Genomic DNA, 17,502 nt, shown 5'->3' on the forward strand with positions numbered 1-17,502 from the left:
TTTAATTTAAAATAAACAATAAAATCGCGATTTTAATGTTCAATTTAGTTTTCCTGAAGCTAATTAGATTGCAAAATATTGCAATTTCTTTCATCCTTATTTTTAATACATTTTTAGATTTATAAAATAATTTATCTTTATAAAAAAATTCTCATATTCATTTTAATTTAAAATCAAGATTTTGTTTTTAGTTGGTTAGGTATCAAGTTTTTTCATTGACTAATGAATTATTTATTGTTAATATTGATTTAACAAAATGTTAAAAAATATTCAAATTTTAATTTTTCAAAAGAATATTTATAAAAAAAAAACTCTTTGACCCTGAATTTGAAGTATTCTAGTCATTACTTGTAAATCTTTTGTTTTTTTTAAGTTAAATAGTTTAGTTATAAATAATGAAATAGTTTTAGTGTGAAAATTCTTGTCTAAAATATTTGAAGTTTTGAATTTCATTTGTATTATTTATATTTCAAATGCAATAAGTTGTGTGGAACCATGACAGTTAAAGGTTTATTTTTTAAATTAAAAAATTTGTGGCTTCAAAGAAGGGATGTTTTATATTTAATTTATAAAATATTAAAGTAAATTTAGATCAAAATGATATAATGGGTAAATTGATTTAAAAAATGATATTGATATTTAGTCAAAAGTATGATCCAAATGCCCAAATTAATATAATTTTATTTGGAAAACAATTCTCACAAGAAATCAAATCATTTTGAGCACTTAAAACATACAAAGTGTCCCAAATATAAATATACAACTAAGAAATCTAGTGCATTTTCCAAGCCACTTTCTCAATAAAATAGAACCTTATCTAAAGTTTTAAGCAATAACAGTGTGTTGAGAAGTGTAACATAATCACCATAAACTACCCGCCATGCAAAGTTGAAATGAAAACGACTACATCCTTCTCGTTAAGAGTTGTATCCAATTGCCCGCTTAATTCCCAATCGCAATCATTTACAAGTACGAGCACCCCAGGTCTCCTGCACGATCAAAATTCATGCATAAATATGTTCCCTTTTTAGACTTATCGAACACTTTAACACCTTTTAGAACTTACACTGAATCGCCTTTCATGAACATTTCAGGCCTCTCTTTGATCAAATTGGTTTGAACCCATGAGAGTAAGTGTTTCATTGATACCTATGGAAAGAAAAACAAAACATTAGAATAAAGTATAGTTCATGTAGTAGTTATGAAAAATCTAACCAAGGCCAATTTCAAATTCTTTTTCTTTTTTCAAAGGATATAACCATTTATTTCATTAATCCATAATTTTTTGCAAATTTATGGTGAAAACCCCAACAAAAAGATTGAAATACAAGTTAGACATGAATTAGTTTTAAGTATTAAAAAACAATCGTGAGCCTAAGGCAACAAAGCAAATAACTACAAAAAAAACAACATTACTAATGCTATGTTTGGTTCAAACATAATTGAAATTAGAATTGGAATTGAGGGCCCAATTTCAAATTCTTTTTTCTTTTTGAAAGGATATAACCATTTCATTATTCAATATATTGATCGCAAGTTTATCATGAAAACCACAACAAAAATATTGAAATACAAGTTAGACCGGAATTAGTCCTAAGTTTTAAGCATCAAAATACAAACGTGAGCCCCAAAGGCAACACAAAGAAGATAACTACAAAAAAACAACATTAAAACCCATCAGGTAACTCAAGTGTCAAAAGTTTTACTTAAGAAACCAAAGGTTTATATTCGATCCCAACTAAGAACACTCTGATTTAAAAGGGGTCACCAGGTAAAACTCAAAATGTCAAAAGTCTTACTTAAGAAACCAAATGTTTATATTCTAACCCCTCTAAGAACGCTCTAATTTAAAGGCGGTCACCAGGTAACTCAAAGTGTCAAAAGTCTTACTTAAGAAACCAAAGGTTTATATTCGATCCCCACTAAGAATGCTCTGATTTAAAGATGGTCACCAGGTAACTCAGAGTGTCAAAAGTCTTACTTAAGAAACCAAAAGTTTATATTCGATCCACACTAAGAACGCTATGATTTAAAGGGGTCATGCTATCTACCCCCAAGAATAAACCCAGGTCACAAAATGAAACATTACAAGGACTATGTTTGGTTCAGGCATAATTGAATTCGAATTGGAATTCTTTGTTGGTTTGAATAAAGAGTTGGAATTTAATGCATATGATGTTTTAAGTTTAACTTCAGAATTGCAATTTCTCCAAATATAAGAATTGAGATTAAGATAATCACCTTCTCTTCTCCAACATCTTCTAGGTCAACATCAACATTATGAACCTTGACAGAGTTGCAAAGAAGTTCAAGTCCTCCACTACACAACAAACATATATATATATATATATCTTAAGTAGGATTATAAAACATCTTCACCTGTAAAATCAACTATTTTGAAATCAAATATCTCAGATCCAGATTCCAGAGTCTGAATTTCACCAAAAAGCTAATCAATTCAGTTTATGCAGCAAAATATAAACTCTCCTTAAGAACCTAAGCAACACAAAGCATCAATTGCTCGGAAGATCAAAAGAAACAACTTTAAGCCTAATCAATGGATTCATATGAACTGGTGAGAAATTACCCGAATTCTAACGTCAATTGCATCTCCGGCGATTGTTGTGGACTTCGGCGCAGACTGGAAAGTGGAAACCCTAGATTTCTCTTTGAGCAGTTTTTTATTTCTTTTTTTAGTTTAGAAGGAGTATAGAAGGGGGAGGCAAAAATAAAATTAAATTAAAACTATACTATTATTATATAATAAAAAGTATTTTAATAAATTTTGAAATATGTATATAATAAAATTTTAATTTTAAAATAATCTCATTTAAATTTAGATGGACCACTTCTATATTAAAAATTTGTTTATAATAAATTTTCATATTTTTTTTTTCAAATATCATGTTTAATTCATAACATAACTAATCAAATGAAAACTTATAGTCTATATATTAGATAATCAGACTTTATAATAACCTTAACTGTAATAAAATTTTGAGAAAAACAATTGAACTGATATAAATAAAATCATACTAAAACATATGATGGTGATCAGCGATAAGACAAGATTTAATAATCAGTGTTCTAAATTTCAGTCTAGATTGCAAGTCCTAACGTACCGAAAAATTTTTATTCGTTTGAAAAAATTGTTCAGTGCACAATGGGCGCCTTAGCGGTCAATTTTGACGCCCAACTGATTTTTTATTTTATTTTTGTAATTTCTAACTAAAATAACATTTCAAACACTACCTAGACTCTACCCACTACCTCATCTAAAACTTGAACTTACGAATTAGATGTCTACCGTATTATTTGTTTAGTCTACCTCATCCACGTTTGCTTAGTCGGAAAAAATTATTAGTCTCGGGAAGACGATCGTTAATTAACTCGACAGTTCAAAGGAAGACAATCTTCTCGACAATGGGAGGGCAAGGAAATACATCAAGAACTTATATGTCAATACTTTGGCCATATATCAAGTTTGTGATTACTAAAATGGTGTTATTCTCATATTTGAAATTTTGGAATGGATCATTAACTGTTTTAATTGCTTATTTAAATTGTTTAGTGTTGTTCTTTACTTGATTTTTATAATTAGTTAAAAAATTATTATTAAATTTCAGCACACCGCCTAACCCCAGTCGGACGCTTAGCGAAATTTAGAACACTAGTAATAATGGTTGATATCGATCCTAAAAGTGAAACCTCTTTGTATTTTGATTCACTTCAACAAGATGTTCAACAAGATGTTCAACAAGATGTTGTTCCATGCCTCAATCCTAACCCAGGAAAAAAAATTATGAAAAAAAATTATAATAACTTGAAATATGATAAACACATAAAAAACAATAATATAATATAAACAAAAATATTAAATAAAATTAAAAATAAATAGGATAAATGAGTTTAAACAAATGAACTAACTATGTTAATATATTAATTTGAGAATGATCTAACAAAAGAAATAAATTAACTTATAAAGTTAAATTTTAAACAATATTACTTTGGTAAATCTTTCTAATTTGATATCTAACTTATAAAAAATTGTGCATATTTTATGTTTAGGGCCAGCCCAAGCCCATGAAAGTAATCATAAAAGCCCAAATTAGATATGAGCTAATAAAGATGTGAAATAAGTTTTTGTTATATTATTTATAGTTTTTATTTAATAATTTCAATTTTTATAATTTTTGAAACTTGCCCATCACATACTTATGTTGTATTATTTCAAGACATTATTTAATTTCAATACAAACCCTATACACTAGATCAACTTTTACTTTTGATTTTTTATTTATTTTATATTGAATTATTAAATTATATTTATAACCAAAAAATCTTATTATGGAAATATTTAGCAATTTAATATAGGGGAGAGATTCTTTCTCCCAGATCAAGAAGTGGTCCCAAATGAATCAGGACCGTTGGATTAACACTCCGAAATTGGCAATAAAAAGGAAAGAGCATCGCACGCTTAATGGTACAATGGTCCCCCACCTGCCAGCTAAATCAGTTTTCTTAATTAAATAATTAAAAAAATAAGTATCTGTTTAAAAAAAAATTTTTAAAAAATTATAATAAAGATATTATCATATTTATTATATATAATTGAGATATATTTCATAATTTAATGATGTTTATTATATATAATTGAGATATATTTCATAATTTAATGATGTATTTACTTCACAACGTCAAATAATATTATGACGACATGAACAGGGACGGACGGATCTAGTAATTTGGTGAGCTTGAAAAAAATTTAGAATAAACTTAAAAATAACAAGAATATTATAGGGCTTGTTCAATCCATGTTATTTAAATAACCTAGAAAGAGAGAAAAATGATTATTGGTAATGATTGGTGATAATATTGAAGAAATGATTATGTTTTTTGGTAAAAAGACTTAAAGGGTATTGATATATATAAATAAAATAAATAATTATAATTTAAAATAGATGATATTTTAGTATTTTAGTTAATAACTTGATTGATTTGAAGGATGAGAGGGGGAGTGAAGTGACAATTGATTTGGTTGAGTTATTTTGAAAACCCAAATACGAACAAGGCCATAGATAAAACGAAAGTTAATAAATGTAAGTTTTGTCCTTTTTTAAATTAGATAAAAAAAAAATAGTGTATTAAATTATAAAATTTAATAAATTATGAGGTAATATCACATTTGCACCGTAAAAAAAAATTCAGGGTGGGCTACATAGGTCCGCCCTCTACATGGAAAATCTCCTTTAAAAAATCGGTGAAACTAGTCGGTGAACTCATTGTTCTTCTCGGGAATCTCTGAGCTCACCAATATTAAATTTTATGTTATGTTTGTTTGTTGGTGAATGATTAATCTCATTGTGTTTCAGATTTGTTTGGTGGCAAGGTGAACGTTTGTGTTTTTTATTATTTTAGTCGTTATTTTTAACATTTATATCATATTTTATTAATTTTTTTAGATTTTTTTTTATAATATTATCTTATTTAAATTTAAAAAAAAAGAATTGATAAAAAGAATTAAGTAAATTTACAGCTCCAAATGTCAGTATTTCCAAACAAAACTTAACCTCAATAAATTCATATACCAATTTTTAACAAAATTAATAGACAAATATTAGTTTATAAATAAATAGAAGTAGGGTTCTCTCATTTTGACTTTTGGGTTTTTTTTTTTAGCAAAATCTTTTATTAAGTTATATTTTTTTAACTATCAAAATATTTATAATTTTTTTCAAAAATTAAAATAAATTCATTTTTTTAATAAATGATTGTTTTCTTTAAAAAAGCAATAAAAAAATAAAATAACCCATCAAACAAGCTTTTTTAATATATAACATAATTTAAGGAGTAAGAGACAATTGGGGCAGAAACCCTACTGGCTGACAGGTGTCGGCACCACAGCCCTAAAAAGGTAAAAATATTTTATTAATTAAATTAAAATCCCTAATGGTGGATTAGTAATTTAATTATTAAAATAATTATGATTAATTAAGGAGACCCGACCCGGACCCACCTCTAATGTTCCCATGTTACCAACTTTGATAATTTAATCATATTTTGAAGATTTCCTTTTTTGGACAGCTTGTTTAATTAAGAATATTTATGATTCAAACCTAATTTAGGAGAAAGTTATGGTTAATTAAATCTGACGGTTTCTATAAACCATGTGCTATTAATTATTAATAGTAAATGTTAATTAAGGATTTTGATTATTTATTATTAATGTGTTTAATTTGTGTAAGGTGTTATCTAAGGTAGAAACTTATGTAATTCTTGAAGCTTTTTTAATGTTTGTTTATTTGAGTTTTTTTTTCTTTCCAAATTTGGAAACCTTAGATCTAAGTTTGGAAAAAAAAATTATTTAAAATGTTTTTAATATCTTATTTCTATATTAATTTAGATGGAATATAATTTAATCAGATATATATTAACAAATTTAATAATATTTGTTCGTTCAAACTCAACTCTACCCGTTTCAAGTGTTTTCAAACAAGCTTATTGTTTGATGAAAAATAAGTTATTAATTTTTAATAAGTTAAATATTATTATAATATATTATTTGTATTTAAAATTTAAAATTAATTATGAGAATTTTAGTATTTTTGATAGAAATATATATAATATATTTAAAAGAACATAAAAGGAGCACTTGAAATTATCTTTCTAAATTTTCATTATATTAATAAAGTTTCATTCAAGATCATATCTTCAATGCAATTGTATAGATTATTTGAAAAAGTATTTTGCTTAACTAATTTAAATTTTGTGTAGGATTGTACGTGTTAGTTTTTTCATTTTTAAAAATAAAATTTGATAAAATAAAAGTATTAAACAAGTTCAATTCAAAAATAAAAATATAGCAATTTTTCTTTTTGAATTATTAGTTTCATAATAAATTAATTATTTTTTTTAATGAAAATAATATTTGTGAAAAGTCAAGTTTAGAGTTTTTTTTTTTAAAAGATAAATCATGTCAACAAGACTTATATTTTGTTTTGTGAATGGGAGAGAATTGACTTTTTGAAAACTAAGTTTTTATATTAAAAAAATATTAACTAAATAAACTTAATTATATAAAATCTTGATCAAATATATAATTAGTGATATTGATGAAACAAATTTACAATAAAATATTCTATAAAAAAGTATTTACAAAAGTTAGCATTTATATATATATGAATTTCACATATTCAGTTCATCATTATTTACCTCCATCTTTAATATTAAATATGTATAAATAGTTAGTATTATAATATTTTATAATATTGTTTATGTATCCTTTAGTAAACTAATTAAATTTAATAAATTTTATTGAATATACCTAAAAAAACAATATTTAATATTACAATCTCTAAATTACACAAATATTTAATTTTGCTTTTCATCAAACTCAATATGTAACTATCATTATTACTATAATTATTGCTTACTTACCATTCTTTCTTTTATGGTGGTTTAGATTAGATATATAAATTAATTAGTTATTTATTTATTTTTATTTAAAAAGTAATTGTTTAACATAGCACATGACAAGTATTTAATATTGTATATTCCACTTATAGTATTATTTATTATAAAAAAATAAAATATGGAGATAAATTAATGAACAAAGTTTGTACCGAGCTATTCAAATCACAACTTGGTAAGCTCATTTAAAAGTTTAAGAATTTAAGCAAGACAGGCTAGAACTTTTATATATTCGGTTCGTGAGTACGAAATATATTCGTTTAAAAGACTTGTTATTGGACTCACGAATATGTTTGTTTGTAAACTCATAAAAATGTTCATATAGAGGCTCGTTTACGAGCTCGCGAATATATTTTAATATTTTTTAAAAATGTTTTTACTATTATTTCTTTTTTAACAAAATGTGAAGCTCTCCACCTAATCCAAACTTTTTTCTAAGTTGTAAATGGACTTTTTAAACAATCTCTTAACAAACCGAGCTTCAACTTGTGATTCCAGTTAAACACATATGAGTCGAGCTCAAGCCCAAACATATGAGCAGAACTCGAGTTTCAAACGCTTCGACTTGACTCGACTCATTTACATTAACCCTACATTTAGGTTGACGGTTAAATGAATCTATAATCCTTTTCTGTTTTTGTTTAAAGAATCAAAATTAGAAAAACATGTTTTTGTTTGTTTGTCATAAAGATATTAGTTTAGATCTAGATTTGCTATCAAATTTTAGTATAGTTATTTTTTTAATAACCTAAAGATGATTCTATGCATTATTTTCTTGATTACAATTCATTTAATATCTATAGTCGTTTCATTTTACATTTATTATTTGTTTCAAATTATTCGATTTATTCGCTAAATACACAAGAATGTTTAATTTTATTTATACACAATGACTTATTTGTTAAAATCATGGTTAATATGATTCAATTATTCATTAAACATTCAAATACATTAAATAGTAATGAGTTTATTTCACCCCATTAACAACTTATACCCATATAAAATAGATTATTTCATAATCCATATATTCTTATAATTTAAGTAAAGTTAATAATAAATTTTGGTACCTTCTAAAAAAGAGTTGGCTGGCTAGTTAGAAAAAAACAAAGAAGAGGAGAGAGAAACATGTGATGGATGGATCATCCATCACCACCGATGATGCGTTATCGATCTCTCATTGGTTGATTCTCGTACGTTTGACGTTGACGTCTTTCTAACATCGTACGGTCTCTTTAAAAAAAAACTCTCTCTCTACCCACATGATTCTTTAAAAACATCAAATTATCTCCTTTGGGGTCTTTGATTATTAAAAAAGACTGTATATTTATGTTTTGGCTTGGTCTGTGTTTTTTTTTTTTACCAAAACAAGCAATTTGAAAGATGGATGTTTTGTTTCAAGAGGTTAAAAGAAAAAAGATTCATAAATATTTTTTATTTTATTATATGAATAAGGAAAGTTTTTTCATTATTATTAACCCATTTGATTAATATATTATTCTCTCTCTATCTATTTCAATCTAACCCCACCATTTCTGTGATTATGAGGATGAACCCTTTTCTGGGTCTTCTCAAAACCATTCAATTTTCTCTCACTACCTATTTTTAGAATATTGTTTGTTATTCTATCTCCCCTGCAAATTTTCTTTCTGGGTTTTTCATCTGTAAGTTGTTCTTTCTCATCTTGTAATTTGACCTAATTCTTTGATCATTTTGAAGTAAGATGATAAAAAAAAAATAGAATCTTGAGTTTTCTCTCTCTCGTTCTTGATCTTTTATGACCTAGATTTATGTTTTATTTATCTGGGTTTTACATATTTATGAAAAAAAAAACAGAATCTTGATTGATCAAGAAAGAATCTTGAAGATGGTGAGGGGAAAAACTCAGATGAGGAGGATAGAGAATGCAACAAGTAGACAAGTTACGTTTTCAAAAAGGAGAAATGGTTTGTTGAAGAAGGCGTTTGAACTTTCAGTTCTTTGTGATGCTAAAGTTGCTCTCATAGTTTTCTCACCCAAAGGAAAGCTTTATGAATTTGCAAGCTCAAGGTAATTTTAATTTGTTTAAAAGTGTTATTATCTAGGGTTTTGATCAGATCTGGTCAAGAAAAAGTTATATTATTACTGAATTTCTTACTTTAGATTCATAGATAATTAACCTAGCTAGCTAGCTAGCTAGCTTAAAGAGAGTTTCATGAGATGGATTTCAGATTCAACTCATTTTAATGAATATGATCTTGAGACAATTATATTTCATGTATATTATTAGATCCAAATCTTTACAAGATCTAGATTATGGTTAGTTTGATTCAATTCTCAACTAGGTTTTAAGTTTGTTTGATATTGGGTTTTTTGAATTTTATCTGGGTTTTGTATAAAATCATTGAATAAATTTTTTTTAAGTGTAAATGTGTAATGACCATTATTTTCATATTTAGATAAAATGAAAGGAAGAAAAATATTGGGTTTTGTTAAGAGTCAAAAACCCAAAGATCAAAGTGAGAATTGAATCAAACTAACCATTAATGATTTTTTCAAGAATTGGATCTAAGAAAACCTAGTTTCAAAAAATACAATCAAACAACAAATTTGTCAACATATGTTTCCTTAATTTAAACAAAACCCCTCATCTTAATCCTAAAAACCCACATAAAAAGAATACAACTTTAGCCAATAATTATTTGCCAAATTATGATTTGGCATGTGTTTTGATGAGAGAGAGTGATGAAGTAAGTAGATATGTGCATTGATTAAGAGAGGTTGGAAGGTGATAAAAGGGCAAAAAATAGTACATTGATGGAGCCTAAGTATGAATAAAGTGGAACACTGACATGGGTATTTTGGTAATTTGGCCAAATCTTTTGTTTACTAATTACCCTTCATGTTTCCCATAATTGCCTCAATTATTTTCTTTCCTTCTATAAGTTTTTCCCTTTTTCTTTTGAATAAAATTGATTTTTTCATTAAAATTACAACAAACTAGATTATGATAAGTAGAAGATTCATCAAAAATAATTGAAAATCCATGACTGAAATCGTAATATTGCTTCACAATCCTCGTCTTCCTAAGCCATATAACTTTGTTTAATATCTGTTTATTTGAATTACTAATGGTGGTTATAAGTCAAATAACCTAGTTAGTTTTGGGTTATGAATTTTTTATTGAGTTCTTTTCAATAAAATACTTAAAGAGTATAAATGTATAATGAAGAAATATAAAGTATTTTGAAATTGTGATTGGTCGTTTGAATAATGTGATTAATAGGTGAATGGAAGATGGTATCGTTTTCAAATAACTCAAAACGAACACGGCCTAAGCTATAGTTTTGGATGAATTAATCGTGTAGGATTGTTTGAGTTTAGATTATGGTTATAAATAAAAACTTCATGAGTGACACATAATTAACCATATTTTTTCTTTCCAATCTACTAGTCTCCATGTTTAAGAACCATTACTTGTTCAAATTTGCAATTGTTAAGTAACATCAAGACTTTACAATTTGTTTTGTTTTGTGAAACCATGTATGCAATATTTGCAAAGAGTAATTGAGAAGATGAAATGAGACTTGAGATGGATCATGTCCCCATTATAATTGATAAAAAAAAAAGCTGCCAAAAGTAGGAAAATGCCAATTTTCTTTGGGAGAATAATTTGTTGCATTGTGATTATGAGTTCATGAACAATCTCCAATTATGGTGGGATTTTACCATGATACGAGACCAATTATTCACTTTGGTTTCCTAGAAATTTCCTAAGATTCCAAATAGAGATAAAAAAAAATTGGTGACTTGTTCTTCATGAGGCGACAAATAGAATAATTTACTGTTATTTGAAAAGTCTTTACTCCACACATCGTCGAATCAAAGCAGTGGAAGCATCTTGCCTCTAACAATATCGACATTATGCTAAGATCCATCACACTTCAACTAACCAAACTTTTAACTCTTATAATAATAGGTTTTCCTCAAAATTTTCTTTTCAGTTTCTTTCCTCATATTTCTTTTCTTACCATTACTTATCTCCTTTTTACATGGGGTTAGCACATGTTGATACCCCTTTTAATTTTGAGTTTTTTCTTGAGATTTCTCCCTTTCCTTTTGTGCATTTAACCCTCAACATTTCGAAATCAAATCTAGGACATCTAATGTACTTCTTGTGTGTGACCCATTATATTTAGTTAATGTTAGTAGTCCAAACTTAACTATACAAAAACATCATCATCCCTAGTTGATCCAAAAGTTAGTGATATAACTTCAAACTCTTTGAGCATATTTGCATATATAATGTATTATTGTTCATATATTTTCACCTATACTTTTACCAACTTGATTCAATATAGTCTATATGTCAACACCCACTAGATCAATAATTGACTTACACATCAATTATAAGAGAAATTGCTCAAACTTTCATTACCAAAACCCATCTCTTTATCAAGATAATTTGGCTATTGTCTTTTAAATAATTATCAAGATAAAAGAACTTAAAGTAAATTCTCCCTTTGAAAGGAGTGATAAAGATCTTATTATATTAATTTGATACTTAAATTAAGTGCATTCTAATGATAAGGTTTAATAAGTTTATAGTCATGTTAATTCTAGTAAAATTTAGGAACCGCATCATCGACACACGAATGAGTTGTAAAACGAGTTTTGAAGGCAAAATGTATATACACAGTATTCTTTAATTTAATAAATATTTTATAATTTCAATAAGTTGATACATTAATTTTTACAACAGTTGAATATTGTTAGCAATTAAGTTGTTTTTTTGTTGTTATTGTGTAATGATCCAACTTTTGAGTTAATTTTTATAATGGAAAAAGAAATCCTAGGAGATGTCATTTTGGTTAATTTGTCCAACTTTTTGGATACATCCTTGTTTATTTATCTTTTTGTAGGGGCCATTAATTATGATCTTCCTAGGAGCTGTCACTTGTTAATTTGTCCAATATTTTTTTTATTTGCAAATTAAAGTATTTATTTGATGATTTGATTGTGATTTGTCTAGTACCTGTCATTTGTTAATTTGCCCATCATATTTTCATATTAAAACACTATTTAGAATTACAGTTTTAGGAAAAAAAATAATTTTTTGAGTTATCTTTAGTTGGAAATCATATATACTCAATATATTGGATTGTTTTCTAAAATTTATTTTATCAGTAGATATTACTATCCTTTATATTTTCTGGAACATTTAATTAAAATCAATTATTGAAATAAATCACATAAACCCAACAAGACTCTAATTTAATGTTGTTTTTTTATTTATTAAAAAATACTTATCACATGTGATTTTTTTTTAATTATCTAATCATTTAATTTATCAATAAAAATACCACTATATTCTTACTTTCTTTATATAAAATTTAAATCTTAGATAAAAATGACCAATTAGAAACTCAATTAATCTCTTTTTTATCTTACAAAATTCTTTAAAAAAAACAAAAAAATTCAAATAACCTAAACATTAATCAAGATCTTAGTAAAAAGAAAACAGTCATTATGTGTTGCATATGAAATAAATCAGTTTTAATAAGAAAATTAAATAAATATTGCATAAACAATAGACTATGATGGATTAATCCAATTTGATGTACTTATTTTTAGTTTTGTTATGAATTTTTGTCTAAAATTTAATGTTTGTTTTGACAGGATCATGTATTGATCTATTTTTTTTGTTGGCTTTCTTCTAAATTGTTTAGCATGCAGGAGACTATTGAAAGATATAATCAACACACAAAAGATAATCGAACTGACAACGTAAACCATGTTGACGAAGAAAAGACACAGGTTAGGGGATCGTATGCACGTTTTATTTTCTAGATTTCGAGGAAAGATCGAAATACAAATACAAGTATTTATTGTTCTTGTTTTTTTTATATAACAGCATCTCAAACAAGAAGCAGAAAGCATGGCAAAGAAGATTGAACTTCTAGAAGTTTCCAAAAGGTTGATAAACCTAGGGTTTGTTTATTCATTTCTATTTTTTTTTTGAAAAAAAAGGTATATATATGGGTTAAATGGAAATTAAAAATAAAATTTATTTTAGTTACCATTGTTTGAAAACACTCATATCCTAACTAGATTAGGATTAAAAATATCATTTCATGTTATTAATAAATTTAATAATGTCCCGTTGAAACAACTCCAGAGTTTTTCCGTGTTTTCAAACTGTGTTGAATTATGATGATGGGTGGTTGATTAGAGAATGGAATAACTCAGATCGAATAAGGCCTTAAGTTTATTTCGATTGGTTGAGTTTCTTGTTTAAAGTAGAACACAATAATAGATTTGTAAACTTTTGTTTTCTTAAATAAGATTATTAGATTTGTAAGATCATATGTCTTTACCAATTAATACTAGAATCTCGGTGAATTTAACAATTAATACGAGAATCTTTTATGGATTAGGAAATTGTTGGGTGAATGCATCGGTTCTTGTACATTCGAAGAACTTCAACAACTTGAACATCAATTGGATCGAAGCGTGAGCACAATCAGAGCTAGAAAGGTAATAACTACATACCTTAAAACATATTTATTAATCGAACGCGAAAATCTAACATCTTATGGTTTGAATTCGAGTGATTTTATCAGATGCAGGTTTTCCAACAACAGATTGAGCAACTTAAAGCTAAGGTCAGCACAATTTTTAATTTTATTTTTTGAAATGTGCACGACGAAACAATGTTTACATTAACTTTTTTCTGGAAACAGGAAGAAATGTTGATAGCTGAAAATGCAATGCTTTATGAGAAGGTAAAGAAAAACAAGCAAATTTTATTTTTTGCGATAATATCATACATTTGAATATTTTTTCCAGTACGGTTTACTGCCACGACAAGAATCACACGAGGAAAGGGAGAAAGTACCTCCGTTTGAAAGCAGCGAAAATTCGGAAGAAGTTGAAGTTGAGACAGGTTTATTCATTGGACCACCTGAAAGCAGGAATAAACGCGTTTTTCCAAACTGATTCTCCGTTACTGCACAAATACTAAAACCTGTTGTTTGTAAACCATCATTCGAAATGATCTTTCTTTATCAAATGTTTGGTGAATTCTCCAAGAATTGGAGAACTCGATCTTTTGTGGGTAAAGCAGGAATAGCTCCTTTCTCTGTTGCTGTTAGAGCTCCACATCCATTAGCAAATTTAAGAACTTCCTTTAGTTTCTCCTCATCCTGCATAATAGTATAATAGAAATCAGTTAAATTTAATGGTTGATTAGGTCAAATTGATAATCCTACCATGTAGCAATCTGAATCGGCTGCTAGACTATTCAGCAACGCACCGACAAATGCATCGCCAGCTCCGGTTGTATCTACTGCAACAACTTTTTTACTCGAAACCCTTCCTTTAAATCCCTATAAACAACCATATTAACCTATGTAAAGAATTATGCCCATTTGGAAACAATTCAATCATCTTGATCCGAGATATATGTTAGTGTCAAACTAAGTTTTGTTTTCGAACGACTGATTCTCATCCAGACCCATATTGTGATTCCCTATTTGAAATCACTTTTTGTTTCTGTATCTAAATCGGAATCCAGATGACCTCTTCTAGAGGAGACTATTACCTTTGTATAGTATCTGCAACCGTTTGAACCTTGAGTAACAATCAAAAGCTTAAGATTAAGATGGTAAAGCTTCTTTAACACCAAATCATCGTCAAAAGCATCGCCTCCTTCAGTTAAGAACTCGACTTCTTCTTCACTTACCTACAACAATATGCTGAAAAAGTCTAGAAAAACAGCAGAATTGTTGAATCTTTTACTGTAATGGGTTGTTTAGTTATGTTTATCAAATGAATCAACAAACATCAAACATTTTCAATTTCAACTTTGGGCGATTTACCAATAAGATAGGCTCAAAATGTTAACCTTAATTATATCAGCCTGATTCCAAATACTCATAATGCCTTCGCGAGCTGTTTTCTCCGATGGCCAGAGAGGAAGTCTTAGATTTGGATCATAAGAGAGGATACAACCAGAATCTCTCGCAATTTCCATTGCAGCAAGATGAGCTGATTTACACGGTTCTGATATCAAACTGATCGAGCCATAATGAAATATGGTTCCCTTCTTGATTAAGCTTTTATCGAGATCTGCTTCAGAAAGAAGAGTATCAGCGCTTGGATTACGATAAAAAGTGAATTCTCGTTCTCCATCAGCTCTTAAAGTAACAAAAGCAAGCCCAGTTCTAGCGATTTGATCAAAACGTAATCCAGAGTTATCCACGTTGTTCTGTTTTAGAATATCCGCCAACATATGACCAAATTCATCATCTCCTACCTAGAAATTGAAAGAAAAAAAATCAAATTCATAATTCAGAGAATAAGAAATGAAGAACAATTGATATACATACCTTGCCAATAAAGGCCGATGATCCTCCTAATCTTGCGATTCCAACCGCAACATTAGCCGGAGCACCACCAGGAGCCTTCCTGAAAGCCGGAGCTTCTGCAAGTGAAACTCCTGCTACGGTTGGCACGAAATCTATCAACATTTCTCCGAAACAAACAACCAATGGTTTCCTCTTCTCATTAAACACCCCTTTTCTCACAATCAAATCTTCTGATGAACCTATTATAATGAACAAATTTCCTCACAGGCATTTTCACAAACACCTGGTATGCATAATATAGGAAATGAAGAGATGAATGATTTACCTGTAGAAATGCTCCTGGTTATCTTAGAGATCTTATCAGAATTGCTTCTAGAACTTCTGAAACTATTCCTGAATGATCGATCATGATCTACAGGGAAACAACAGTTGAAACTGTTGATTTTCTTCTTGTCCGATGATTCCACCATTATGAACTTGAATGAATTTGAAAGAGAAAGTAAATTGAAGACGAAGATAAATAGGGTTTCTATTTTATGATTTACAAACGTTGATCACATCAATGGCGGAAATTTGGAGGCTTCCTTATAAACGTTTAGTTCTTATCGGTCGATACATTCATTACTATGCAAACGGAATCTCTCTCTCTCTATATATATATATCTATCTATACATCTCTTAGCGGCTTCCGCCGATCACCGGCGCCGGAGCGCCGGCCATCTTCCTCCATTCTCCCCTGTTTCAGAGTTTTCAAATAATCTTGTCAAATAGAAATGCTCATGTTTCAAATATGTTAATTATTTAAATTTAATTAAATTAAATTTTAAAAAAAATTAAAAGATAAATAGGATAATTTATTTTCATAACCTATAAATAAACTTGATAAAATACTTAATAACATATAAAAGAAACTATGTTAAACCCATAAATTAATTATTATAAGAATAAAATAATTTTTTTTTAATATTTATTGCATATTCTATTAAATTAATATTAATCATATGCAATTTTTGTTTTGTTTGTTTTGTCAAATATATTGAATTATATAAAATTAAATGATTATTTGACTTAAATCTATATAATAACAGATATTTAAATTATTTATTTAATTATATAAATTCAACTCAAATTAAATTAAAAAAAATAATTATTTTATGCACATAAATAATAAATTATTTTAATCTTTTATTTTTGTAGTGTAACATAGTTTTAATTTACAAATGAGTATATTTGAAACATTAATTCATCCAAATTAATATCCAAATAAGATATTAAAAAAATGATTTTTTTTTTCACTTTAAATATGCGTATCCAAATTGAGAGTATTTAAAATACAATTTGAACATTCTAAATTAATTCAATTATGTTATATGATTTTTATCTAATCAAAATATATATCAAAAACATAAAATTCATATTAATTATTTATTCTATTCAGTTTTTAACTTTGACACACTTAATCAATTCAATATATAATTTTTTTTTATTTTATCTAACATTGTATTAAATTTTTTTAATTAAAATTCTAGTTGAGGTTATGTTATAAATAGTAAGAACCTCACTGGAGTCTCTTCTGAAACACATAGAACTAAGTCAAACTTATTTTAAAATCGGACAACTATTATTAAATTTATTAATTTATATATACAATTAAAATAACACATTATTTATCTAAATTAATATTTAA

General features: G+C 27.1%; 3 protein-coding genes across 3 annotated transcripts; 1 reads left to right on the forward strand and 2 right to left on the reverse strand.

Moving 5' to 3' along the window:
* Nucleotides 1–652: 652 nt before the first annotated feature.
* Nucleotides 653–2,724, reverse strand: LOC124942442 (ubiquitin-related modifier 1 homolog 1-like). Its single transcript, XM_047482956.1, has 4 exons — nt 2,588–2,724; nt 2,242–2,320; nt 1,067–1,149; nt 653–989 (listed from the first exon to the last, which is right to left on the reverse strand). Exons 1-4 carry the CDS (start codon nt 2,608–2,610, stop codon nt 872–874), a joined length of 303 nt encoding a protein of 100 aa, XP_047338912.1. The 5' UTR covers nt 2,611–2,724; the 3' UTR covers nt 653–871.
* A 6,257-nt stretch (nt 2,725–8,981) lies between these two features.
* LOC124942286 (MADS-box protein SOC1-like) lies at nt 8,982–14,553 on the forward strand. The gene is made up of 8 exons (XM_047482760.1): nt 8,982–9,131; nt 9,304–9,516; nt 13,176–13,263; nt 13,361–13,422; nt 13,884–13,983; nt 14,070–14,111; nt 14,190–14,231; nt 14,296–14,553. The coding sequence occupies exons 2-8, from the start codon at nt 9,335–9,337 to the stop codon at nt 14,443–14,445; spliced, it is 666 nt and encodes a 221-aa protein (XP_047338716.1). The 5' UTR covers nt 8,982–9,131; nt 9,304–9,334; the 3' UTR covers nt 14,446–14,553.
* On the reverse strand, nt 14,510–16,571 carry LOC124942285 (probable fructokinase-7). Its single transcript, XM_047482759.1, has 6 exons — nt 16,141–16,571; nt 15,837–16,054; nt 15,353–15,763; nt 15,050–15,190; nt 14,718–14,834; nt 14,510–14,651 (listed from the first exon to the last, which is right to left on the reverse strand). Exons 1-6 carry the CDS (start codon nt 16,283–16,285, stop codon nt 14,514–14,516), a joined length of 1,170 nt encoding a protein of 389 aa, XP_047338715.1. The 5' UTR covers nt 16,286–16,571; the 3' UTR covers nt 14,510–14,513.
* Between the last annotated feature and the right edge of the window lie 931 nt (nt 16,572–17,502).

The sequence above is a fragment of the Impatiens glandulifera genome, chromosome 6 (genome assembly GCF_907164915.1).
Source record: "Impatiens glandulifera chromosome 6, dImpGla2.1, whole genome shotgun sequence".
Classification (NCBI taxonomy): Eukaryota; Viridiplantae; Streptophyta; class Magnoliopsida; order Ericales; family Balsaminaceae; genus Impatiens; species Impatiens glandulifera.

Bases quoted from the DNA above. Each gene is read 5' to 3' on its own strand.
- LOC124942442 (XM_047482956.1), bottom strand. From the start codon at position 2,610: ATGCAATTGACGTTAGAATTCGG. The intron at 2,321-2,587 runs GTAATTTCTCAC...TTTGTTGTGTAG, and splicing joins CAATTGACGTTAGAATTCGG to TGGAGGACTTGAACTTCTTT. The intron at 1,150-2,241 runs GTGATTATCTTA...TTCTTTCCATAG, and splicing joins AAGATGTTGGAGAAGAGAAG to GTATCAATGAAACACTTACT.
- LOC124942285 (XM_047482759.1), bottom strand. From the start codon at position 16,285: ATGGTGGAATCATCGGACAAGAAGAAAATCAACAGTTTCAACTGTTGT. The intron at 15,764-15,836 runs GTATGTATATCA...TTCAATTTCTAG, and splicing joins CATCGGCCTTTATTGGCAAG to GTAGGAGATGATGAATTTGG. The intron at 14,835-15,049 runs GTAATAGTCTCC...GGTTGTTTATAG, and splicing joins GTTGCAGATACTATACAAAG to GGATTTAAAGGAAGGGTTTC.
- LOC124942286 (XM_047482760.1), top strand. From the start codon at position 9,335: ATGGTGAGGGGAAAAACTCAGATGAGGAGGATAGAGAATGCAACAAGT. The intron at 9,517-13,175 runs GTAATTTTAATT...TAAATTGTTTAG, and splicing joins TATGAATTTGCAAGCTCAAG to CATGCAGGAGACTATTGAAA. The intron at 13,984-14,069 runs GTAATAACTACA...TGATTTTATCAG, and splicing joins GCACAATCAGAGCTAGAAAG to ATGCAGGTTTTCCAACAACA.